The sequence below is a fragment of the Cygnus atratus genome, chromosome Z (assembly GCF_013377495.2).
Source record: "Cygnus atratus isolate AKBS03 ecotype Queensland, Australia chromosome Z, CAtr_DNAZoo_HiC_assembly, whole genome shotgun sequence".
In the NCBI taxonomy this organism is placed as follows: domain Eukaryota; kingdom Metazoa; phylum Chordata; class Aves; order Anseriformes; family Anatidae; genus Cygnus; species Cygnus atratus.
The window spans coordinates 9,247,772-9,274,286 of record NC_066396.1 but is presented as its reverse complement, the minus strand read 5'-3'; the positions used below and the strand labels follow the sequence as shown (position 1 = coordinate 9,274,286).

The 26,515-nt window shown below is 44.7% G+C and overlaps 1 protein-coding gene across 4 annotated transcripts in view; it reads left to right on the top strand.

Moving 5' to 3' along the window:
- FAM219A (family with sequence similarity 219 member A) overlaps positions 1–26,515 on the top strand; it is a 100,285-nt gene that overhangs the window by 39,056 nt on the left and 34,714 nt on the right. For all 4 annotated transcript variants that reach the window (XM_035565900.2, XM_035565904.2, XM_035565903.2 and 1 more), the window contains exon 2: positions 16,329–16,428. In XM_035565900.2, the coding sequence (XP_035421793.1) occupies positions 16,329–16,428 (100 nt within the window). The remainder of the gene's footprint in view (positions 1–16,328; positions 16,429–26,515) is intronic.

Sequence of the window (26,515 nt, the reverse complement as noted above, 5' to 3'; positions counted from 1 at the left end):
GGTACATTATGTGATTATACATCGTAATGGGCCGGGACTCTGCTGCCTCTTCTGAAGGTCATTACAACGCACTTGGGTACCTTGTGTTTGTGCAGCGTGTGTGCCAGTTTAGATAGGCCTGTGTGCGGTAACGTGTGCTGGAGGTATGCCCAGGGGACAGGCACTATGTAGATGAGCTGTTTAAAAACGTGAGTTTCATCTCAAGCATCGGAAGCTCTCTCTGAGCTGTGGTGCTGGGGGCAGGGACCTAATGAGACTGCTTTAATACGGCGCTAACATACATATTAGGTAGCAGTTGGAAAGGCAGTCTATCTTTCAAGGTTTAAGCAGCACTTTCTGAAAGTGCCTCAATTAACAGCTAATGACAAGCTTTCTTCAGTGCTTCTCTCATTATCTTGTATAGCCAGATAATGAGAATGATCATCCAGAGAGACTCCAATTTATTTACCATTTTTTATTTTATTGGGAGGCTTCTGGATATTTTAGCCAGTAACATTCCTGATTTTTTGCCTCCACAAGTCAAGCGCCCGAGTTCAGCTTGAATCAATCGTTCCTCTTAAGATGTGCATTTCAGATAGCTTTTTCCAGCAGCGCAGGCATTGCAAACCTTAAGTTAATTCATGAAGCTGCTTCTACCCTGCAAAAGATGGAAGTAGTAGGTAAGGAAAACAGTACCCTTGTCTGTCATCTTAATGATAATGGAATTTAAGATGTCTACAAAGGGCCATTTCAGCTAAATATCTCATGTCCACCAGTATTTGAAAAGAAAATAATGAGATGAAAGTGTTTCTGTGCCCACCCACAGTGTTAATTGAAAGCCGTGAAGACAAAGAGGTAGAACCAGACTCAAGGGACCTTTCTTACAGAAAGTTTTTGTGAGCCATCTCTCCTGTATCTGGATGTATTTTCTAAGCCATCCTCAATAAGCTAAAAGGACTGTTGTGGTAATAGGAGGTCTTCTTAATGCTTCCCCATGCATTAATTCTATAGGCAACTTATAAATCAAATTGAAACCCTTCCCATTCTTCTGTTTTGTTGACTCGTTTCTAGTCTTCACTTCTCCATACAAAGCAAAAGAAGCAGACACAAATGTGGACTTAGCCTCAATATCTACAACTGAGAAAGTACCTTAGGGGAAGATACTAAGGCAAGTTGTGCATTTTTTATTATCTTTTTAAGCTCATGTGTTGCTCTTAATTGTGAGCTCCTTATATAAATGAGACTCACAGGGAGCAGAAATTGTCAGATGTGACAGATTGGTAGAGAGGCGACTCTTTACATTGATCAGGGATGTGTGACATAATTGACACGTTGGGGAGTACTGTCTGAATTATAGTAGTTTGGATGATAATGAGAAAGGAGTAAGTTCCTGAGAAAATTAAATGAGCAAAGAGCATGAAGCCGTTTGCAAGGCAATTCTGGAAAAAACATTTTGCTGGAAACAGAAGATTACAAGAAAAAGAAACAAGCCTGTATACTGAACCCAACCTTTAAAATGTCTGGGGAACAATGTGGCTTGCAAGACTTTTGATTTGTTTATGTAATTTTCTGCTTAATATCAAGTTCTTGCAGGAAGGAACCACTTTTCAGGACTGTAACATAGTCCTGGAACTGCAGCTTCTGACCGTTTTCCGTCCCCTGCAGTGTAGTTGGAAGTGTAATATTGGTACTCGCTGCTTTCTGGTGTATGCTATCAAGTGGATTCAGTAGAAATGCATTTATGAAAATGCTCTTGTCTCAGAGGCAAAACCGGGGGGAGGACACAGCTCTCCTGCTCTTGTGTTGAACAGCTTCACCTCTCTGGATCTCAGCTTGCCCAGGTATAAAATGGGGATAATGATTCAGACACCTTTTGCAAAAACGCTTTGAAAGATGAAAAGGAGGATAGCTGGGACACGTGGGAAAGAACTCAGCATCACTGCCGGGAACTCAAATTAAGCTATCTAAGTTTCATGGCAACAAAAACAAAAAGGCAAACAAAAGTTCAGGGAGCAGAGAGTAGACAAGATACTGTGAAGCCGTTCTAGATCAGTAGTATGGTGCCTGGGACATTGCATGTGTTTCTGATCACCCACCTTGAGAAAGACCCTGTAGAACCATAAAGAGATGGTAACAAGAAAGAGACAGAGAAAATAGTGGAATTGTTTCTTCAGGAAATAAATAAAAGGATGCATACTAAGAGGAGGGAAATAGTCAAGGAGGTAGAAAAAGGAGACAAGGTTTTTGTGGGTACCCAGACTGCTACTCCAAAACAGAACTTAGAACAACACAGATCCCAAAGCTGAGTTATAGTGGGGTGAGGGGGAGAGGCTGGGATGTGAACCCATTCCTATGGCTTATGGACCCACTGGCACAGGCTTCACTTGACAGAAAGGGATAGTCAGTGTCTAAGGAGAATGCCCAGAGCTACTTACAAACTGCCACGTTAAGCCTCCTCCCTGATACGGACCTTATGCACTATGAATAGTTTAGAAACAAGACCATTTCTCTGTTCAGATGGACAGGGTTCGCTCTGTTCACAAGCAATGCTTTCTGGATTTTGCTGTAGTCTCATTGTGCCTACCTGGCTGTCTAGGTGTTCACAGCAGGTCAAAATACCCCAAAGTCAGCCATTTCTTATGCTGTTCTGTGGTGTTTGGCCGGACATGGTGCTTGAGCACTTCACAAAGTTTTTGTTTATCTCTGCAGCGCTCCTGCCTGGTGAGGGGGTGGTTTAAAAAGCCCACAAGATCCCCCAGCCCTTTCAAAATCCCATCCCTCTCTCTTATGATTTTGTGGCTGGATGGATAAGGGCTTGAAACAGACAGTAATTCAGGCCAGAACATCATTTGGGGGTTTTGGTGCAGCACACCTCTTGCCTGATGATTATTTTATCCTCCTGATTCATAGCTTTTCTCCTATTCACAGCACATCTGCCGCTCATTTTGGTAGCAGTTGCAAGCAGCACTCAGCAAATTGCACTTCAGGGCTATGAGCCAGGAGCCCAGGAAAGGACAGAGACCTTATTAGTGACCCTTTGTGGGAAATCTGGTTTAAGAGGCTTGGCACACTTCACGTAAGAGCTCAAGAGTAAAGGTCCCAGTTCCCTAGGACAGCCCTGGGTTGTATAACCACGAGATCATCTTTCCTCCTGTGTACTGTTTTCCCTGCTCCCTACACGACTTGCAGCTTCTGCAAGAAATCATGTACTTGGGCTTCTCTTCCCTGGTTGCTTAACCCTGGTTCATCTCCAGCATAGGTCTGTCCTGTCCCCTGAATTACCAAGGAAAAGAGGTTACGTGAGTATGTCGTTAAAGACTGTTTTATAGCACATAGGTTGCAAGGACTCAAATTAGGCTGCAGCCGCTGTATTTTGGAGCTTGGATAACCAGCCCTGCTGGTTTGGGGGAGTTTTCTTGTAATGTCAGTTCCCTGCAGTTTTAACAGAGGAAAATGGGCTATAAAGGAAGTCCAGCATGACCTGGCACAGCAGCATCAGCATGGATCAAGGTTGTCTGAGCGCTCAGCTCTGTGCCACTAGCCCTAGCTAAGCTCAGGCCACAGGGGCAGCAAGGTTACTAAATCCTGCTGATTTCTCATCAGTGCAGGAGGGCTTTTAGAGCTTAACACAGCTGGGGAAGCAACAGCAATGGTACACTCACCATCCCCATCCTGTCTCTTCATTGTCTTCTTGGACCTGTCCAGGAACATCCTTCAGCCCCTCCTAGCTAGCCATCCCATCCATTTCCCCCATCCCCATCCATCTCGAGTCCTACCAGCAGACTCTGCCTCCCCTCCTTCCTCAGCCCCCTGCCCTCATCACCCTGAGGCTGCGATCGCTGAGGGGCTATCACTTAGCAGGGAGGGCTGAAGGAGACAAAATAGATTCCCAGCACCCCAACAAAAAATTGTATTTGTGTTTATTAAATTATATATTGATTTTTTTTTAAAAAAATGAGGTTGAGAAGTACCCAGAGTGCAAAATTTTGGCCCAGAGAATAGGCATTTGGCAAACAAAAAAAAAAACAACAAACAACAAACTGTTGGAAAATGGACAAACTGTTGGAAAAAAAACAAAATGGAAAGATTTGGGCAGTCACGCTAAGCAAGCAAAGCCTTGCGTGTCTCTCAGCAGCCTGCCTTCCAGCAAGCCTCCGGGAGCCCTTGTGCAGGGCTTTGGGGCTGCTCCATGTCTCCGCGGCAGAAGGAGCAGCAGCCCAGAGGGAGCCAAGCAGCAGGGGCTGGTGAGCATGTGTCTGAGCCCATCCCAGGAGCACTGATGGCAGCAGCCACCCTTTCATCTCCCTTCCCAGCTCAAGGGCTTCCCCCCGGCGCTGGGGGAAGGGGGTCTGGTTTGGCTTTTTGTGCGTGCGAGGAGCTTCCTTGACCTCCTGGTCCCACCTCGTGCGGTGTTTCCTCTGCAATCTGCTGCATTGCCTCGGAGGGGGCCAGGGACAGATGGCTTGATTTAGGCTGATAAAGGGGCTGCCTTCAAAGGAGAAGCGAGGCGGAAGCTGTCTGGCCTGATATCTCTTTCTGGCGCTGTCAACGGGAGGCTGAGGAGACAAGCTGGGGCCGGATGGAGACCAGCTCCATTGCAGGGAACGTGGAGAGAAACAAATCTCCCCTTAAAAACGCTCTCCTCATGCTGTTAAATGGTGTCTGCTTGCCTTTACTTCAAACAGCTCCTGCCAAGCTGGGTTTACCTCCGTATTTGAGGCATGCTCTGGTCCTCGCTGAGGCTGCTGCACTGTGTGAAAGATAACAGTGCTAAATATCTTCCCTTGCTCTCAAGGGACAGCCGGGGATGTGGCTGGCATTTTGCGTGCCACCAGCTCGAAGCTCAACATGGTTAAACCCTAACCACGCTTGTCACTTCCCATCCGCAGCCTCCGACAGCACTGCGGCTGTCGAGCACCTCGCTGAGGCCTACCCCTGCTGCGGTGTCAGGCTGGCGTGCTGTCCTGGCCCTCTGCAGCCAGCAAACTGCAGTCCTGCAATAACCAGGGAAACGCAAGCCAGCCCAGTGCCACCAGCTTCAGTATGGGAGGAGATGAGAGTTTCCCCTTCTGGGAATAAAAATAGGTTTTTTCTTCAGAGATCTTAATTTTGTACTTTTTTTTTTTTTCAGGAATGGGAGGGAAAGAAGTGTCTCTGCCCTTTGGAGGCAGAATAATTTATGAGCTGTGTTCATAAAAATCAGCAATTTCTCTTTAAGTCGGCTCCTGTGCCTTCGTCTTGGCTTCCCTGATTAGTCACATAACGAGATATTTCTAATACAAACGTGTCAGAGGAGAGCCAAGCCAAACAGCGCTTTATCAGAGGAGAACCCGTATCCTCCGGCTGCTAATTAGTCACAGAGACACAGGTGTGGAGGTGAGGTGGACTCTTATTTTAGAAGCCAAAACGTTTTGTGCCCTCTGAATTTCTCGAGAGCCGTGCCGAAGCAGAGCTTCTGGAGATCTGCCTCAGCTTTCACATCCCCACCCCTCAGACGGGTTTGCTGTGCTGCTGCTTCTGCTGCTGTTTGCGGGGTTATTTCTGTCACAAGCTTGGCTAAACAGAAACTCTCTCCTTATAAATATGGAAATCTGATGATTGAGCTCTCCATCTCTTGGGACAAGTTCAAAGCGCTGTGCTAAAGAGAAAGAGGCTGCTGAGCACTCTGCTTGGCAGCTTTGTTTTCTGTGCTAGCGGAGAGAAACCAGTAAGATTTTCATGCTAGGATCCACCTTTGCAGGATGTGCAAGTGGCCTCCTTGGGTGTGCTCCGGACAGTGTGCTGCTGACTTTGAAATAAAGCATGGCGAGGTGAGGACAAGAGCAGTCCTTGCCCAAGCTGCCTTCTCAAAGTTGTTAGCCTGTCAGCCTGGGTTATGGGGTCAGGAGACACCTCCTCGTACCTGGGCGGGTACGGAAGCATGGGTTGGCAGAGTCCCCTGCTCTGGGCAGGCTGGTGGCCACCACTGAGATCTCCTCCTGTCTGCAGCATGAGAGGTACACTTGGTGCATGAGTCTTGGGCAGTTGTTGGTCTTTTGGGTTGTGTTGGAAGAGTCAAGGTTTTTAGGTTTGTTAAATGGCTTTTAACGTCACTGGGCATCCATTATTAATGAGAAATCTCTTGAAACCTTCCTCCAAGAGCAGTGGGTCTCCACACTGCTCCTTCAGGGCCTTGTCTGGACTCTGCTTTGCAGGCTGTCTCCTTTTCTTGGCTTTATCAGTGCCTCTCCTTTCTGGCACCAGAAGTGGCTTTGATGTTGGTCAAATGCACAGGTACTTGCATTCAACATCCTGACTGTTTGCATTTGCTATAGCATCATTCCCAGACCTTCAACATCCCTGGAAAGCAAGGAGCTGAGCCCTTGGGATTTCCCTGCTGGTGACTTTCTCTCTTTTCCTGAGCCAGTTCTGGCTGAGTAGTTAAAGGGAGATGTGGTGATTCCCTGATGAAAGCCCTCACAAGATCCCTCCTTGTCCTTGATTGTGAGTGCAGGCTGAGTAAACTGGAGGCGTAAAAGCACAGCTTGTTGAGACAGCAAGCAGCCCGCCCAGGGTGCCTTGAGTTGAAAGGTAGGATCTGGCAAACACAGAGTAGGTGTGCAATGGAGAAGACATCCTGTGGCTTAGATGTCAATCCAGGGGCTGACAAAAAGATCTACAGTCTTCACGTGTCTCATTTTCCTTCCAGAAGTGCCTGACCTTGAGCTGAGCCTCACCAGACTCTGTTGTCAGGTGTGTGGGTCTCCCTGTTGACTTGAAACCTCAGCCAGGCAGCCTGTACAGCCAGACACCCCTGCCATCCTTGAGTGGGGTGAGCAAAGAGGCAATAGCAAAGCAGAATGAAGAAAGGTTCCTGGAGAAGAACTGAACAGGAGGAGCAATCGAACAGCTCAGAAGAGGCTCTGAGGAAATGGATTAAAGGTGCTGGGGATAGTCCAGAGCAAAAAGCAAGACCTTGTTCATCTTACACACATAGAAATTGAACGTGTAAAAATCAGCTGCCTTTCTATGAAAAAAAAAACCACACAACATCCTAATTGCTAACTGGAGAAGAACAGGTTGCTCCAGAGACATGCTGGGGGTGGTATTACTAAATAACTGAGACATTGAACCACTGACTGAAGCCCTCGGACTGTTGAAAGTTATGGATGTGGAGCCAGCCCAGCCTTTTCCTGCAATTGTTCTTACTTCCAGAGGCTCTGGAAGCCTAGCAACGTAGGATTTTGTCTATGAAGGTGGTTATCCAGTCTCCAGGATATTGGAGAACTTACATCACTGGAACAGGGCCCTCCTACTGTCATTTGTGTTGTGCTGGGACATTTTTGTTGGAATATCTCATCGCTGCAGTGTCTGCTGGAACCAGCCAATGCTTTTAATGTTTCCATCGGGCAAGCTTTGATCTCATCTTTCATGTACAGCTGGAACAGCCTTGCTGTGTGCAGAGGGGCCGGGGCAAGAGAGGATCTGTAAATGTGTATCTGTGTATGCCCGTGACCGTGGCATGGCACCACTTATATTGCACGTTCTCAACTGTTTTCTCTGGGTGTTAAGGCTGTCCATGGGAAGGAAGCACAGATCCTCTCTGGTGCAAAGCTCATTTTTTTAAATGAGTTTAATTTTTTTTTAAAATAGTTTTACTCTTGATGATGCCTCTGTAAAGCTTTGAAGGAATGGGGCACACCTTTGAAAGAAGCTCTAGAAACTTACCAACAAGCATGAATTCAATCCCTGAAAGTTGCTGCTGTTGTCCCTCAGGGGCAACACTGTGGCTGAGCACTGCAGTTTTCTATAGGAGGTGCCTATAGAAGCCCAGGCACCTATTCCAGCCCCCAGCCTTCAAACACACCATGACCTTGGCTCTTTTAAGCATTTTGAGGATATCCTCCCTCCTGAGTCGAGGTTTAGGAAACAATTATAAAGTTGCTTGGTTGATTTTGAGGTCCTGGTTTGGCCACATGCCAGTTGCTAAACTGAGTCTTAAAAACAGCTACCAAGGAATTTGTGATGCTTTATTGCCTTAAATAATCATGTATCATTGGTCCTCAGAACCGTGGATGTATAATCAGAGGTACAAAAGGAACGGTGTTAATGCCCTCATGTCTATAACCTTTATATGGAGGGAAATGTTTTGGTATTGAAGCATTCTGAAAACATACCTCAGTTAATAGCTGGTTTTAAACAGTTATTGCATGCCAGCCACTTGTCAAGTGCTGCAGGCATTGGGGAGTGCAATGTGGTATTTCTGTAATTTGCAATGTTAATGATCCAATTTAAGTCCTGTAAAGTTAGCACAAGATACCAAACCTATAAATGCATGTGATAAAAGGGATAGCTTATGCTCGTGTGTGAGAGCCTGGAGGGAAATACAGTGTTAAATATACTCTGTCATGATTGAAAGGAAAGGACCGGGGGCTGGTAGTGCTGCTGGCTTCTCTGAGGGAAATCTAACAGAAATCATGTAATTACTCCCATTTTTCTTCCTTGTCCCTCAGTCGCTTTCCCAAAGCATTCGGTCTACTTACAGATTTGGTGCTTCCTTTGTTACTGTGGACTCCCAGGATTAGTCATACATCATCATCTAAAAAAAGGGACTTTCTTCCCTGTGCTGCAAATGTCATTTCTGATTAGGAAAACAGACATTTGAAACTTCTTGTTCACTTAAGCCTTTCTGCTTGTTGCGTTTTGTTCAGCCCGAACATTGAAGTCAGGCTGTCCTCTTACAGGGTTTCACAGGAGCGTGTCAACAAGCACGGCGGCACAGAAAGGCAGACTGGCACTTCTCTTCTGGACCCCTTTTAAACAAAGCAAAGACCTGAACTCCTCGTTACCTGCCAGAGGATTAAGCTTCACCTACTGTGGCCGTGCACAGTAGAATGTAATGCTAGTGCAGTTGAGCTGGTTGAGTTTAATTAAGTAGGCTTGAGGTTTTAATCACACCAATATTAACTCTGCTGGTTTCAGTTGATGAAAAAATAGCTTCAAATACTGGTTTGTCTTATAAATGAATTGAGTTTGAAACTTGGATCCTGTAGTGGGTATTGCAGGCCTGTTTTGTTACTATTCAATAAAATTTGTTCAGCAGTTGCTCAGGAAATAAAAACAGCAGTGTTGTAACTGGTGCATTGGCAGAGCTAGCGGAATGTCAATAAACAGGTGTTGTTTATTAGGTTTTTGAAACTAAGTCAGTAGCTATCAGAGTGTATTTTGGTGCATCACTCACTGTGTCACCAAAATGCCACTTATTTTCCCTAGGTACAAAGTGGCAATGCTAAGAAGGTGTACATGCTGATGAAAAGTGCAGACCATGATGTCCCGGGAGCCTTCTGCTCTGGTCATTATGTGTTTCTAGAGTTCCTTCAACATGTGAGAGTTAGAAAAAACATGTTTTTCTCCAGATCTCCCAGAGAGAAGGTGAAGGCCAGCCATGATCCTTGGAAGTGGTTAGGAAATTTGGATAACCTCTCGTTCCCACAGTTAACTGGTGTTCTGTCTGGCTCAGAAGTGGGCTCCTCTCCTCTTAAGAAGGATGGGGGAGTGAGTGGTTAGAGGCAGTGCCGAGCATCCTGAGGGCAGCTGGACAGAGGTCAGAGCCTGAGGACATACAGCCTCTGCCATCCCATCCAGGATGGGCCCCAGAAAAGCTGGGGTGCAGATGCTAGGTTGCATCACAGTATGGCTTTCCCCAGCTTGGACAGATTAGTGCTAGGGGACTCCAGGTTTAATTCTCTGTTATCAGTGTCACACTTCACTGTCTGAAAGAATTTGCATTCTTTCTAGGCTGAGCTTTGAGCACTACAGTCTTTTTTCCTGTGCACAGGACAAACACAGGGTGTGCATTTGCACTCCTGGTTCCTTGACTCAGTAGCTCTGACACCCTGAGCAATAGCGCTGGGGTGTGAAAGGGATGTTTTGGCTTTGTTCAGCTTCATGGCACCACTGGCTCCTGCATCAGGGGAGTATCTGTTGCCTTGTCACTTGAATGTTTTGTACTGTAAGCCAGATAAACTACAAAACCTTACAGCCACTATAGCCACCTACCAGTTTCCCTAAGTCGTTCCTCCTCCTATATTCCATTTTGCATAAATACAAGATCTGCCATTGCCTTTGATGTCTCTAGAAGATACCAGGGCTATAGAAACCTACCCCTACCATGCTGTGTTTTGTTCCTTCTTAGCCAGACATTTGGTTTATGAATTTTTCTATAATTTTATACTGACCTTCCTGGGCCTCTGATCTGACAGTTCATATGTTTTTGTGTTTCATGTTTCATATATGTGAGAATTCTCTAGCATTTGATATCTTCTCCAAACCCTGCTTTAGAATCTGAACTGAAATAGTATTAGCACTTGAACCTTTTCCTGTTGTTTAAAGCCATTTCACTATCGCTTCATTGGATCATCACTCCACATCTATTAAACAAGGACCCTGATATTTCCTGGCAGCTTTGCAGTCTAAGATAATCGTTTCTTGTTCTGGTGATCAGAAACATGAGGAAAAAAAGACACCCTTTTTCTCTGCAGCAGTTCTTTATGTATCTGAAGACAACTATTATGAGACTCCTTAGTCTTCCCCTTTCTCCTCTGAGCAAATCCATTCTTTTAGTATTCCTGGATGGTTGTAGCTTCAAGCTTTCATCCATAGGAGAGTCTAGGGGATTACATCTTACTTGAAGTAATGGGCTCCAAAACAGAATGTTTAAGCTGGAGCCCGAGGGATAGAGAGGAGAGCATGAGAGACTCTTTTGTGAGGTTTGCAGGTTACATTCCTGCAGTACATCCCCCTGTGACACTTCCCTTTTTCTTCCAGAATATGCCATTACTGACCATTGTTCAGCTTGACTCACTATAAATCTCACATGCTTTATCCCTCTACTTTTAAGCTTTCCCACATAGATTACACAAATCTGTACACATTTTGTACATCTCAGTTCCCAGTGTTTTAGTTTTTGTGTGTTTTGTTTGTTTGTTTTTTTTTACACTCTATGCTTATAGATATTTCATGTTTATATTGTAGCGGTACCTAAAGGCTTCAGAGGTCTGTTGTCTAAAATACTATGAGGCTGTGCTTTTACATACCTACGTGTGCACGTCAGAGTCCCTTCCCTGCAAGCATGCCATCCACAGCTCCATTCCTCAGGACAACCTTGTGTGTCACAGCTTGAGGCAGAGCGAATCTGGAAGTAGCATATGATTTCTGTTCCCAGGGCAGAGAGACTGAAGTTGTGAATACCTATTAGCAGGAGCAATGTTCTAGCCCCGGAGTCCGGTATGACAACATGGTAATGATAGAAACTTCTCAGTGACCCAAACATATGCCCTGCAATTGGGGTGCATGAGTTTCTCACTTGTTTTTGTGCTAAGTCAGTTTCTCATGCACAGAACATCTATCAAATTTTCAAGCTCATTGTTTTATGTGTGGAAAAAAAAGGAAAACACTTGGGCTTGTCCTTTCTTGTTAGCATTTGTTTACAGCATGTGATCCACATGGGCAGCTTCAGAGAGCAGGAGCCTGCTGGGCTGCAAGTACTTGCTGTAGGCCGTCACGCATGCGTTGGTACCAGTACTTCCAGCATCTTTAAGTTGGGCAGAAGACAGCAAGCATATCATCGGCCTATACTGGAGAGAGACAAAGCTAACTGGATGATATTCCTGAGCAGCCAGATCATAATGATGTAGCTGCTGATAATTAGACCGATGCCTCTGAACTGAGGAGAGAAGTGATGGATACAGCCTTGTATATTGGGTCTTTCTATGAGATCAGAGGATGAGGGCACTCTTCCCCCTCTGCTTATCAAAAAGCAGAGCTGCTTTAATGATCACAGAATTCCCCACAGAGAGCAAGGTGGAGAACATCTTTTAGTGGCTGCAGAATGACTGATCTCGAGGGTTGGAAAGGTGGGCAGGTAGAGACATCTCTGTTACCAGCCCTGCTCTTAAGGGGCAGCTGAAGGCCACAAAAAATGTGTGCCCATTCCCTTCCACATGCACTGGGGTCCCAGAGGAGTCACGGGGCAGGCTTGTTAAGCTCGCAAGGTATCAGAGGTGTCGACAGTGAGGGAAGTGAAAGGAAGCTGCATTTCCAGAGGTGTTTCAAGGGCGTATTGGCACCCAGCTCCATTGCTCAAGGTGTAACACTGCAGTTTGCTGGCTGTTTGGGTTATTCCGCCCCATAGTCAGTGTGGGCTACTGTGAGAGGCAGGCGGTAAGAGTAAAAAGACTGTTGACCTGGAAAGGGGAAGAGGAGTGGAACAGAGAAGGAATAAAAACCCTACTGAGCACCACTTGATTTAAGTTTAAAGTGGTTTCAGCTCCCCTCCATGCCCCTGCATACCAAGGATTCACACTGCTGCTGTACCATGAAGGTTCACTGGAACTAATTTCTGATGTTCAGACACGGCACGTTGTACTCACTGCAGGACATGGCTGTACCTGGCAGGAGGCAGAGTTTTCAAGGTCCATGGTGTTGAGCCCAGAAGAAGAACAAACTGATAAGGAAACACCCCACCGTTCAAATGCTGCTGTTACCCATGCCCAATTAAGCTGTGAGCATGTGGAGAGAAAACTTTGATTAAACTCTGGCCCCAACCAAATGTTCATGCAGAGGTCTGACTGAATGTATTTTTTTTCCCTAGGAGGCATGGGGAGGTCTCAAGAACAGCCAAAAAAAACCACCTAAAATGTATTAAATTCCCAGAGCCATTTTGGAGCCCCTGCAGCCACTTGCCTTTTGATTGGGAGTGTTGTTTGCCTCCCGGTGAGCAGAGAAATCACATCACCTGGCCTGGGACAGGTGACACCGCATAGCTGTGATGTTGGGGTCCAAGCTGAACGCATTGCCTAAGGAAGGCATGTAAAAAAAAGATAAAGCCACAAGTGAATTCCAGTAACAAAAGCACACAGTGAACCTTGGTCTGCTTGTAGGCATCCACAAGCAAAAGGCTAATTAGTCGAGTAAATATTTCTCTGGGTAGATTTGCTACAGAGAGAGAAATGTGTGCTTTCATGATGCACAGAGGCAAGGGGGCAGCCCTAGCTGAACCACAGGAATGCTGTTGTGCTTGTGCTTGTCTGGAGCCCTGCGCATTGCTGCAGAACCAGGGTTATGCCAGTGCCACGGACAAGGCACACTAGTGCTGGGGATGCTGTCCCTGGCCCAGCTCGGTGTCCTTCTGGTTCAGTTTTGCAATTCAGAGGGAGCAGGCCTGGCCCATGCACCGCAGCGGTGGTTTCTCAGGCTCTGCTGTTGCTGCATGGGCCCTTTGCACCCGTCATGAGTCCTGTGTGGCAGGAGTGTGTGCCCACGTGGGTCTGATGTAGCAGTGAGGTGTGCTGAGGCAGAAGGGCAATATTTTAGGCCTTAGAAATGATTTCCTGGCATAGACTAGTCAGATGAAAGGTCTCACCTACCCCTTCATTGTGTCCCCATGAGGACGAGAACAGGGTGAGTCCCCAGTGTTACCTCCCTGGTTCACTCTCTCCAGAGATCTGTGCCTCTAGGGCTGCCTAAGCTCGCAGCAGAACTTTAGTATTTGGTAATCCTCATGGATATCCCTTCCGTGCATTTATCTCACCCTTTTCTCAGCCCCTTTTAGCATCCACAGTAGCCTGTCACCTGTTGTATGGAGAAGTACTGAGTTTGTTTCTAGCTGCTGCATGTTAACTGCCACTTGATAGCCCTTTCTTGTAGAAAATAAAGGCTGGCTGATCCCTATTCACCTTCTCATCCCACTCTGGATCATTTAAACTTCTCCCAGATCCCCCATCCATTGTCTCTTCGTGGCTGAAGAGTCCTGGTCTGTGTCACTGTGGTCATCTTATGGAACCTGTCATCCAGGATCTCTTCCTTGAGTGACAGAAGCTAGCTGCAGCTCACCATTTTCATTTGTGAAGTTGGGATTTTTTTTTCTTCTGTCTGCCACTTTTATCTTCATTTAATTTCAACTGTTGTACTTTTACCATTCAGGTGCCATACTTTCTCATTCAGTGTGGCTATTAAAAGCCTGGCATTTTTCTTCGTAAAAATAGGTTTTTTAACCTAAAACCCTTGTGATTTATTATTCATGCCTAATCATGTTCTCCCAGATACTGGCTTGGTTGTCTGCAACTTACTGTAACCTTTCTCACCATATTATTAAACTGCTTCTGCACTACTCTGGCAGTGGCTACGTTTTAGAGGAAGGTTCAGCATTATCTATTTTGTGTCATTGAATGCAGAGTCTTATAAGAACCATCCATTTTAAGTGCTGTCAAAGAACGCCTACTGGACAGTGCAAGGGAGCAGAATTTTGATAAAATAATGCTACATGTGGTATTTGACCAGTTTCTATTAAGATAGAGCCTAATTCAAGAATCATATTTTATCTCTTAAGCACAGTGTGTTAAAAAGAGCTAAAGAATTAAAAAGAATTAAAGAGAAGGCAGGCACTGGGGTGGAAAGATGGTGGTTCACAGAACCACCAAGTGGCTGAGGTGGGCAGGAGCTCTGGATCCCTCGGGTGCAACCCCTGCCCAAGCAGGGACACACAGAGCGGGGTGCCCAGGCCCAGTCCAGGTTGATTTTGAAGATCTCCAAGGAGGGAGGCCCCACAGCCTCTCTGGGCCACCTGTGCTGGTGCTCTGTCACCCACACAACACAGCAGTGCTTTCTGACGCTCAGGGGAACCTCCTGTGCTCCAGTTTGTGCCCATGGCCTCTTGTCCTGGCACTGGGCACCACTGGGAAGAGCCTAGCTCCATCCTCTTTGCACCCTCCCTTCAGGTATTTACAGACATTGGCGAGATCCCCCTGAGCCACCTTTTGTCCCTCCTGAACAGCCCCGGCTCTCTCGGCCTCTCCTCACAGGAGAGGTGCTCCAGCTCCTTCATCATCATGGTGGCCCTCTGTTGGACTCTCCCCAGTGTGGCCATGTCTCTCTTGTCCTGAGGGGCCTGAACTGGACCCAGCACTCAGGTGCAGCCTCCCCCGTGCTGAGTAGATGGGAAGGATCATCTCTGTGGACCTGCTGGTGATGCTTAGCCTAATGCAGCTGAGAATGCTGTCACCCTTCCACCCTTCATTGCTGACTCACCTTCAACTTGGTGTCCACCGGGACTCCTTGGTCCTTTTCTGCAGATCTTACTGACTGAAGGAGAACTCACTGAGCTCACAGAGTGATTGCTTTCTGAGGGAGCAGAGCAACAGTCCCTTGCTTTGAAACTCACTGACTGGCTTGCATTGCTTACAGGTGTCAGTGCCAAATCATGGGTTGCATTTTTACTAGAAAATCTGTAAAAAAAAAAATTACAAACTCCAGAAACTGAGAGGTGGACAATATTAATTAGCGAGTTTGGAGTGGTATTTACTGATCTTTAGTTTCTCATGCCTTGCTCCATTTCTACAAACTGATGGTTTCTTCAGATATTGGACTTAATATTGGATGTTTGTTTTCCCTGTGCAGCTGTACCTATTATAAATCAGAATTTATATACCCATATATGTATATATATGTGCGCATGTTCAATTTAGCTTCTAGGTGGGAAGAAGTGAACATATTGGAAAATCAGTGGTGCTAAATAGAGATAGGTCCTACAGGTTTGGAATTTGACGTGAAAGGATTTTAAATACTTTCATCAGTGCTGGAGCCAAGTGGCTTGGTAGCTTGTCTCTGTATGAATGCTCTGATACACTGTAACGTTGAGTACAGCGCTACCTGGATTAGGTTGTCTGCAAGAGGCCGCAATGGCGCAGATTTAAGTTTTGGGAGCTTTTGTTTTAGGGGGATTCCAGTAAAAGCTGCTGTGCTGACAGACACTGAAATTAAATCTGCCCATTTAGCCACAAAATTGGTCCAGTATGGGAAGTACAGGCTTCTTCGTTCTTCTCCAAGATGGACCGGAGATTGAATTCACCTTTTTATTTGGTTTTAATTCCTTCTGGGCAAGACTTTCACACAGCTGGTCACGAGCTTTTTAGTTTTAATCATGAGTTTGACTGATCCACTTATAACTCAGTTGAAACTGTAAGTGTATTTCATACGACACACCGAAGAGTCATCACATGAAAATGGCTTGGGACTATTGCCAGCCCAGGCTGATTTTGATCTGGTGACCTACGCTCCATATTATATTCCCAGTATCATCCATCGTGTTTCTGATGTTGAAATCTGGCATTTCCAGAGGTAGTTTTAACATATTAAACATGCTTCCAAAGTTCTGTGATTTTCCCCTAGGTTTCAGCCATTTAAAACACCAGCATATTCTCTGCTTCCTCTGAACGCGGGTGGGGATGGACTAGCCTAGTAGCCAGTTAGAGAAGTGACTGCATAACTTTTAGCTAAACTGTTCTGTTCTGTTTCATTTTCTATCTCTACAGGATCCAACAGCTGCGTCTATTTCGGACAGAGATTGTGATACGAGAGAGGGAGAGACTGTAGCCATGAACTATAAGCCGTCCCCACTCCAAGTGAAATTAGGTGAGTCTTTGCTGATGAAGACCGAGAAGGCTGAATCTAAGGTCCGTAATATGGTGAGGTGCTAGTGGGATCATAAGCAGATCTCGATTTGTATGGCTGAACATGCCAGCTCAGCTCAGAAATCTCACAGAGCAGTTTATCGGTGTGATTCTGCTGCTCAGGGAAGTGACCTACAAACATCGAAGGACACTCTGTCTTGGGCTGTGGTAGAGGTCTTCCTGAAAAGGAAGGAACAGCTTTTTAAACCTACAGAATTTCATCAAGCTAAGATTAAGGCTTGGCCAGAAAAAGAATGAAGATAATACAGAGGGACTGTAAAAAGAGGACAGGATGACTGCAAACAAAAGGGAGAGGAACAGAGACTTGGACCATTACCAGGAAAAGACAGAGCTGTCTTGTTGTGAGGTGGAGGGACTGTGGGTTTGTAATGGTTCACAAAGAAATACTCATGCTGTTTCTGAGCACTGTGTCTGAAGTTCTGGAAGCAGCAGCATATATTAGCACAACACATTGCTTCCACACAAAGCTGATGCTTACAAGAGGACAGTAATCCACACATTGCCATCCTGATTCCAAAACCTGAACCTCTATTGTGCCATACAGACTCAAGACCCTGACAAAGGGCATGTCAAAGGAATAATGTGGTTTTTGCTCAGAGCATGGGTAAAAAATGGTCTGGGAAATTTCCAGATGGGAGCAGGAAGCAGTCCCCTAGTTGTCCTTCACATCAGAATAAATGACATTGATGGGATGCTGCTGGAGCTGATTGAGGGTGACTGTGCCATGTCAGGGAAGGCTCTGAAAAAGGTGCATGCCCAGATGTTCAGTGGCATAGCCCTGAGCCCTACCAAATGAATGACAGGGAAGGTCAGCAGAGAGCTAAAGTCTGAACAAGATTTGGGAACATGTGAGCATTGTTACGTGGTTATGAAGAGATCTTGTCAATAGGTAGGTTTTACCCAAGGACATTAAGTACTACTGCAAACAGTGGTGTTGGCTTCATTGGTAAGAGGAGCTTTACACCAGGAAAAGTCTGGAAGCATTTGTGCAGTCTCAAGAGTCTGCTGGAGTTTATGGGAGATTAAATAATAGACAAATCTGGTCATTGCAGTGCATAAAGGAATTTTGTAGGCTAGGTCTATGGACGGTGAAGGGAAAGAAAGTAGTTGAATAAATGATCTTGAAGAAGGAGTGACTAGGGAGGAAAAGAGACATAAAGTTGGATGTGCAAATGCAGCAAGGTTATGCAGCAAGGTGGAAGACCTTGAACTATTGATAGAGGATATGAGCAAGTGCATTGGGACAGTATATCTGTCCTGCAATAGCAATCATAAGTACTCTAAAAAGGGCAACTGCTTTTCAGGAAATGGCAGAAAGCAGCAGTATGTGTTAATGACAGCTCAACTCACAGTTTGGTAAAAGATAATCACTGCCAGCATGCCATATGCCACCAGGATCCTTTTTCACTACCGAAAGAGTTCTGTGATGTTATTAGAGAGATAATTACTACTGCAGTAGTTGTTTTGGATAATTTAACATCAGGAATTAGGTTGGAGAGCAATTGATACTATTATTGGTAGGTCTGAGACATTCTTGCATTTCTAGACAATAAAGATATCCTCCAGAGATTCACTAATGTGACAGAAAATGGTGCTTATTTTAGACTTGGCTTTGGTAACACATGAGGACATTATAGAAGATCTGATCATCAGAAAGTGATTTGGATTCAGAGATAATAAGTTTGATTCATGCAAATTAAATGTAAAGGTAATTTAAAATAGATCTGTAACAAATTTCAGTTTTATAAAGTAAGTGCATAACCAGAGGCAATGAATTGAGAACCCCGGGGAATTCACATTAGGTAGTGGTGAAGGAGAAACTATCAGAAGAAAGGAGAGTGTTAATGGACTTCTCTAACAGTCATTTCTTTTAGAAGTTCATTAATGACAAAGGGACAAAAAGTAGGAGGGAGTTGGAGGGAGACATCAGTACAATAAGGACTCAGAAATACCACAGAGGAAAGGCATGAAAACTAAAGTAATAGAAATGAGAAAAATATGACAGGAGCAACTCAGTCTGCTGTAAATTGAAGTTTACCAACTGGAAGTGAGTAAGGAAAAGAAAGCCTGATATGATTGCAAGATAAGTAATTATTAAAATGGACTAATACATAAAAATATGCCATAGTTATACCTTTGCAGAGTTTCCCAGCTTTTTTCCAAACATACAGATACAGCAGAATGATTAGTTCTTCTGCCAAAACTTCTGCTTTATCATGTAGGGAGAATTTTATTGCATTTGGCCACTGCTGAATGCTATTACCCACCATTAAAGTGGGAAAGGTGGATATTAGAAGAGTCTGAATGACTTTTTCCAGTAGATAAAGGTGTATCACTGCTATTGTGAAAGGCCAGGGTAAGATGCAATGCACTGCAATGCAGTGTAACAATCTCATCACTTCAGTTCCACCAAGAGAAATTTAGAGTGGGCTTGGTATAGATGAGAAGTACATAAGACGAGCGATTTGAAAGCCTGTCATATAACAGAAAACTAAAAGAGGTTGGCATATTGTACCTGGTAAAAGCAGGATGGAGAAAGGATCTGCTTGCCTTACATAAATCTTTCAGGGAGTAAATATCAGGAACAAAAGAGAAATATTTGACATAACAGATGGTGTAAACATTGGAAAAGTTAAGCATAAATTGTGAGGGGTATATTACATCTGGAAGTTAAAGCATGCTTAACCATGAAAGTAGGGACAGGCTCAACTGGCGTCTTCTGGGAATAACAGAAAACATCCAAAACTTGTATTGTATTAGAGCTCCACAGAGTTATAGAAGGACACAGTCTCCAGGACCTGCTAGTGCTCCTGCCTAGTGAATGCTCGGTGCTGACCACACTGTGCTTATGAAGATCATAGTTGGTGAAATCTACCTGCTTAAGAGGAATTGTCCAACCACACTGACAAGCATGTTCCTGCCTGGGCTCCAGAGAAAAGTCTGCTCAAAACCCTCCTCTCCCTGTGGATACAGCGTGCCTCTTCAATTAGGTGAACGCATATCTAACAGAGTTTGGATTGACTCTCTACTCTTAGCCATACTCTGATGATTGCTAGGTTACCTGGGCCAAAACAAGACTGATGGTATTGTCTGCAGCCAGTGTAACATGCTTTTAATCCACATCAGCTCCTGCTGCTGTCGTTCTTAAAATCTGCCTGACCTTTGCAATTTTCAAGCAGCTTAATGTCTCACATCTCCCAGCTCTGGCTCTTTTTCTTCCAACTCAGTCTTTAGTCTCTTCTGCATTAAACTCATCAGGATTTGGATTGCTTTTTAATCCCTTTAAGCCTAGACAAAGTTAAGGTAGTACATAAATGTTTAATAGCTTACCTGGCAAAGCTGTTGTTGGGGATGGTAGTGACTAGGGTTTTAATCCTATTGCAAGTTTTCTGTATGGATAGTGGCATTTTTCACTGTTAAATCAGAATCAATTGTTCAAATGTCAAATGCTCTGACGGAAGGTTGATAAATGTCATTTTATACTCTGTGAGGATTCATATATAAATCTGTCATATGTGCTTGCTGGAAGCTTGGTTTAAATGAGCTCAATTAAATAGCAACCCAGCATGCATAGAAGTTTTGCTTCCAGAGCCCACAGTGATTGAAGTGTGACAGAAATTGTGCTGTGCTGCATGCTCCGAACATAGATTTATCCTGCTGCTTGAATGTCCTTTCTATGGTTGTTCCTCTGCCCCATAAGTAAATACGTTTCATTACCACATGTTTGCTTGGGGGTCAGTTAGATACAAGAAAATCTTCACAGGTGGCTTTTATTTCTAGTAAGTTCCTAAAGATTACACCTGGTTTGTAAGTGGAATAGTAAAGTATTTGGCTTGTTGCTGGTACCACATCTAAAAAGAGACAAACTTCACATGAAGGGAAAGTAACTTCTCCTGCTTCATGTAATTCATCGTCTTAAGACTTACAGATACTGTATCCGTATTAATTATGTATTTCTTACTTTCCTAACACTCCCATTTTGTCTTTCTGTTGAAATTTCAGGACTCAGCCATGCTTCTTTCTTGCCTGCAAATCATTTGATAAGGAAACTCCTGACAGCACTGGGGGGGTTGGGCGTCCATTAGTGCTGGGAGATGTCTCCAGCACATCCTTATTAGGAGGCATATCCAGATGGAGCACATACCACAAGCCTTTAGAAAACAGAGAGAGTTGTGATAAGGAGAGGGAGGAATAGAATAATCCCTAAGTGTAAATCTCGGGGGCTCCATATCCACTGGAAGGTAACAGATCCCCGTGGGATCCCCACGAGATGACATACTATTTTAATGAAGTTTATGCCATCTGTTTTTCTATTTTGCATTTTTAATTTCACTTCTTTGCGCTGAAATCCCCATCCAGACAGTCTGTCTCTTACCTAGCAGGCAGTGATGTGACAGTTTGCGTTAAAACAGGTAGTGTGGCAATGGGTTGCAGCACAGGCTACGGTGGTGATGAGGGGCTGTGGCAGTGGCATCTTTATCAACACATCCTCCACACCAGGAGCTTGGCAGTAAATCCCCCACATCCCTGTCTGCAAGACGAGAGAGAGAGGCAGACAGACAGAGCGACTCATAGCAGCATCCCTCTGAGACCTGCTTCCTTTTCTTACTCAGTGTCCTGACTAGCATGCAGGCTGGCTTCAACACAGGCTTTCATACAATCTCAGCTGCTGTAGAGGGAAGGAAAGCTGCCGTGTCCAAGGCATGACACCTGGCCAGTACGCTTAATGGGCTGGAGGGAAATATTCCACCCCAGAAGGGGCTCACTGGATGTGACTGGCTTCAGGCAAACGAAGTAACAAGGGCTGATGATGGGTATCGAAAATCAAGCTGCCATTAGGGGGTTTCAATTGTTTTGTGGAAAATTAGAGAGGCTCTCCTTGGACGTGGGTTCTTGAAAAAGAATAAATCTTCCCCATTTGTGAAAATGCATGCTTTCTGGGCTAGATTCAGGGGAGGCTCGAATGGTGCAGTCAATCCCTTTCTTCCCAGCCTTCTGACCTCCTAATTATTCTCTGTGGGCTCTTTCCTTTAGATGCCCATCAGGGGTGCAGTGCACCTAATGTCAGCACTTCCTTGCTGTCTTTAGTTTAGCTAGGTTCTGGAGCAGTTTCTTAACTGCTTCTTTATAAAGTTGCCAGTCAGCTAATGGGGAAAGATGGGTATTTTTGGAGGGCTCTTGTCTGCTTAGATGTAAGCACCTTCTCTCCTTGAGCTAGCTAGAGAAATATGGCACTACTTCGGAAGATTGTTCAGTGGGGTGCCTAAATGTACGTGATCAGCAAATGTCTAATCTAGCACACTGGATCCCACCTAAAGACTGAGTGAGCTACATGCATATATAGTCCCAAAAGGAAGCCTATTTCGTATCGATGCTGGCTTGAAAATATTTGTGGTTTTTATTTTAGATTTTGTTAGCAAAGCTTCTTGTAAAAAGTGACCTGAATTGCAAATGTAGCAGATAATTTTCCCACTTTTCCTAGCTACAGTTTTGTTTCTCTTCCAGCTTAGATCTCATGCTGGTATTTATCTAAGTACCAAAAAAACACAGTGGCTGGTACTAGTCAGCCTGGTAAGGAGAAGCACATGTCACAAAGTTGCCTTTAATGTAAGTTTCTGTTGTTCAATTATATAACCTGCCAGCCTAACCAGAAACTTCCCTTGCTTCAAGAGGCAGGAAGCTGTCCTACAGCTAACAGAGCAGAACTATTTCATGAATTAATAGGGTACTAACACTTTGCTGGGGCCAGCTGCATTGTAGGACGTTGCTTTTTTTCTCCAGGAGACACTGCACAGTGTTCTTAGAGCAGGTCAGCCACAGCCCTGTTACTGTGGGGGAGGAAATTATGCTCTCCTGGAGCCTGGACCTATTGCTAGGGTGAGCATAAAAGCATCTTGAGTCATCCCAGCCTGGCCTTTCGGCTTTCTGTATGACCAGAAGGAGATGAGAGCAGCCGAGCAGCCACAGTGGGGCCTGAGTCAAGCAGGTGGCTCAGGGTGAGGTGAAAAAAGGAGAAAAAGCTTTGCTCTGACACATAACCGTAGTGCTCGCCCTCCAAGGAGACATGAGATCTCAGATTAGACCACCAAGGCTTTTTGTCTGCTTCTGTTTCTATCTGTACCTGCCCCACCTCTCCATGGTGTTATTTTTCAAAAAAAAAAAATAAGCGATGAAGTTAAAAAAAAAAAAAAAGCATACTTAAAGGATATGTCAAATGTCCTGAAAGATACAAGAAATTATGAGTAAATTTTTCACTTTTTTTCTCTATTATACTTCTACATACCATACAGAATATGCTATATACCATGTCTCTTTTTCAGCTCAAAGCACTCTGCAGATATCCAATTAAGTTTTACATCAGCCTGTTGTATGGTATAATCTTATAATACCTGTCAAATCCAACAATAAGTATACAAAGCATGTTTGGATAATGAGGCAGAGATAGCAGGAAACAAAATATTTTTTCATCTGTGCTGGAGTAGAGTAGAGTTAGAATAGAATAGAATAGAATAGAATAGAATAGAATAGAATAGAATAGAATAGAATAGTTGGAAGGGAGCTTCAAAGATCTTCTTGTCTCACTTCCTGACCACTTCAGGGCTAACCAAAAATTAAAGGCTTTTAATGAGGGCATTATCCAAATACTATTTTTGAGGCAAATGCTGCAGTAGGGGTTGACCGGGATTATCCTTGAATTTTGCAAGAGGCTGTTGCAGGTCTTGTTTAAACTGAGAGGCTTGCCAAGAGGATCATCAAAAAGGGAACCCAGTGGTACTCAGTGCTGGAGTGCAACGTATGGAGATATAACCAGGCTGTGAGGGAATGGGCCCCATCCCTACCTGTTGCTCATCACTCCATCACTGGCCTTCTCCATATACAAATATCCTAAGATTTTACCTGATGGCAGGAGAGGATTTTGTATCTCTGCCTTTCGCAGTCTCAAGCTGGGGACAGGGATTCTGCACAGAGACACCAGTCAGGTGTGTCGACTTCCAAACACCAAATTACTTCTCTTGTGCTATTGGATTAATTCCTGCTTGTTAACAACATTCTCCGAAACCTCAATCACTTAACTTGAATGATGTTCACTTACAGCAAGCAACTCTGGTAAGGGTGAAACGGCAACAGAAATCCTGTCCCAAGGAAATTCAGCACGTTGTTCCCCAGTGTGCTTGAGTTGGAAAAACTAAGGATCTAATTTATGGCTGGACCCCATCTTAGTGGAGACTGGAGTGAACAAAGGCATAATCCACTTGGGGACAGAGGCTAACAGCACAAGCTTTGGTGTTGACTCCTGCCTTCCAGCCTGCTGCTGTGCATTTGTGGCAGATATTAAATTGCCATACTGTCAGGGAGGAGTAGTACTGGGAATATCAGTCAGTGAGCTGAGAATTACAAAGCCCTCAGGGTTCAACATAACAAAATTTGTGCATTTCTGGTTGAAACTTTACAGATGGTCTCTGGCCCACTAAAGGACAGGCTGCCTTTAACTCTCCGTGCTGCTTCTGAAATAGATCTTTCAATGTGTAATTATTTAACTCGTGTAGCTATTAAACCACTCTCATAAGGTTGCGTATGGGTTCAGAACTTGTTCTAAAGCAGATCCACTGAAGAGACACAAAATGCACAGTGGAGTAACCTGTCCCAGTGCTGTTCAAAAGGATGCCTCACTCAGAGACTCCCTGCCAGTGCTGTTTTTGCCAGAGGTCAAGATGAAAAAGTGGCTCTGGGAGATGCCATCCCAAAGGGAGTACAGGCATCAAGCTTCTTGTGCAGTCTGAATTGTTGGAAGCCTGCATCCTTGGCTCTTTTTCTGCATCATCTCTTCCCAGTCTGCTTCACAGCTTGTGACTTCTAAGTGTTTCAATACAGAAAGTAGAATAATAAGGGAAGGTTGTAGCAGACTGGACAAATCAATGCCATTAGTGTATCCTTTTGTCAGTACCTCAAGTACTGTACTATTCCCAGTTGTTCTTCTGTAACAAGGCGATTAATGTTAATTAGGTACAGCAGCTGTTGTTTCTGGGAAGAAGCTCTGTAGGTAAATTAGGGAAACATTTTATAAAAAAGCTGTATCTCTTTAGCTGCGTCCCCAGGTTCCAGCTCTATTGACAAAACTGCAGATTTCCGTATCCATAACGGTTTGCTTGGCGACCTCAAATGACATCATTACCTTAAGTGCACAAAGCCATTTTCCTCCCTTGGGAGCACCCATTTCCTTGAACACAGTCTGTACTTTGTAGGGGGGGGGGTGAGTAATGTGGAAGCCAGAGCGCAGTGGCAATATAGCACTGCTATTGATTTTCTTCATGAAGACAGAAGTGCAGCCTACCACTCGGAGGTCTCCCGGGGCTGGGAGGAATTTATTTAAACATTATTTCATATGTTATTACTCTTACCATTTGTAAGAGAAATTGTGTACGCAGATTTATTGCAGCATCCTTCCTGTAGGATATCTCCAGGCTGTTTGGAAGGGAACGACAGAGTGAACAGCTGCATCACGTTAAGGGCAGCAGGGCTGTCCAAAGGGGCAAGGACGAGGGCAGAAAAACAATTGTGACAGGCATGTTATTGCAGATTAGCTAGAGGAGAAACGGAGGGGCAGAAAGGAAGAGGTGTGTGAGATGCTGTAGCTGACACAGGCACCAGTAAACAGTAAAGGCATTAAGAGAAACTGGAATCGAGCAACCCAGTGGGGTTCAGCAGGGATCTCTGGGCAGGAGGATGTGTGTAGGTGGGTGAGACAGAGGGGTGGGAAGAACCAGTCAGCAAAGCCAGAAGCAAAGCAAAGCATGGACAAATAAATATGAGTAAATATGAGTATGATGTGGCATGATTTACAGTTACACCAAACGATCCTAGTCTTTCTGTCACTGTTGTTCAATTTGTTGGGCCAGCCCACCAGGGTCTTACTGCCCCTCCCAGCCCTCCTCCATCATGCGTGCACCTCTCCTGTGACAAGTCAACTGCGTATCCACCTGCCTCACCAGCCGACAGACACACGTGCACTCACATCTTGTATCGCACACAGCAGTCTTGACTAACACGGCTTCAGATAAAAGGTCGTTTAGGAGGAGGCTACGAGCTAGCTGTAGTATTCTGATGGGCAGTATCTGACCATCCTCTGGCCTCAGAGCTTTTACAGTATAAACAGACGTGGTAGTCCAGGAAAGTGAGCTAATCCTGAAGGTCTGCTTCTGCACAAGTTATTTCACTTTGTAATCAGAATGTGCCAAAGCATCTGAATGGAGGTTTTGTGCTTGAAGCAGAAGACCAGAGCTGCAAATTACAGGTTCTCTTTTTTGCGCTGCCCCGACCTGCCATAATCTGTCACAAATGTAAGAAGCAGCTCAGATCATGTCCTGCTTATTTCACTAGCAGAAGGTTGTGAGGTAAACAAATTAAGCAAATTACCGAGAGTCTCTGATAGAAGGAGGGAAAAACACAGTAATTGAAGTAGTGATTAGAATAAAAACTACCCTGGCAGAACCTAACCACAGCAGTGAACACCCCAGCAGCGATAAGCCCATGGTCTGTTCAGAGGTCTCATTATATGGTGCATATTGCTCCCATCGCTGCTTTCTGTGAAGCAAACAGAGACCCAATTTAGACGAGTATTCACCCCCAAAGATGATGTGCACTTTGTTCCTGACATTAAAAAGACTAACACCAGCTGTGCTGACAAAGCTACTTGCTCAGGTGCTGGCACCTTCGACAAAAAACGACACAGGAAAGGGGTGATAGAACTAAGTTTTCTGGCTTCAGAGAGCCTCATGTCCTCAAATGTAGGTTCCACCTGTTCCTCTGGCCCTCTGCAGGGAAACATTTCCCCCACTCTGACTATTTGTATTATTCCTTCCTTCTAATATCTCTGCTGGTAGATGAGTTCCTGTGTAGCAGTCAAGGGAAGCCAGTAAAGCCCAGTGTAATTAATGTAAACTGGCTCCAGAACAGACCACAACATCCACAGACAAGGTTGGATGATGCTTTTTTTTTTCTTTTTTCTGTGTTTGATTTATTAATGATAA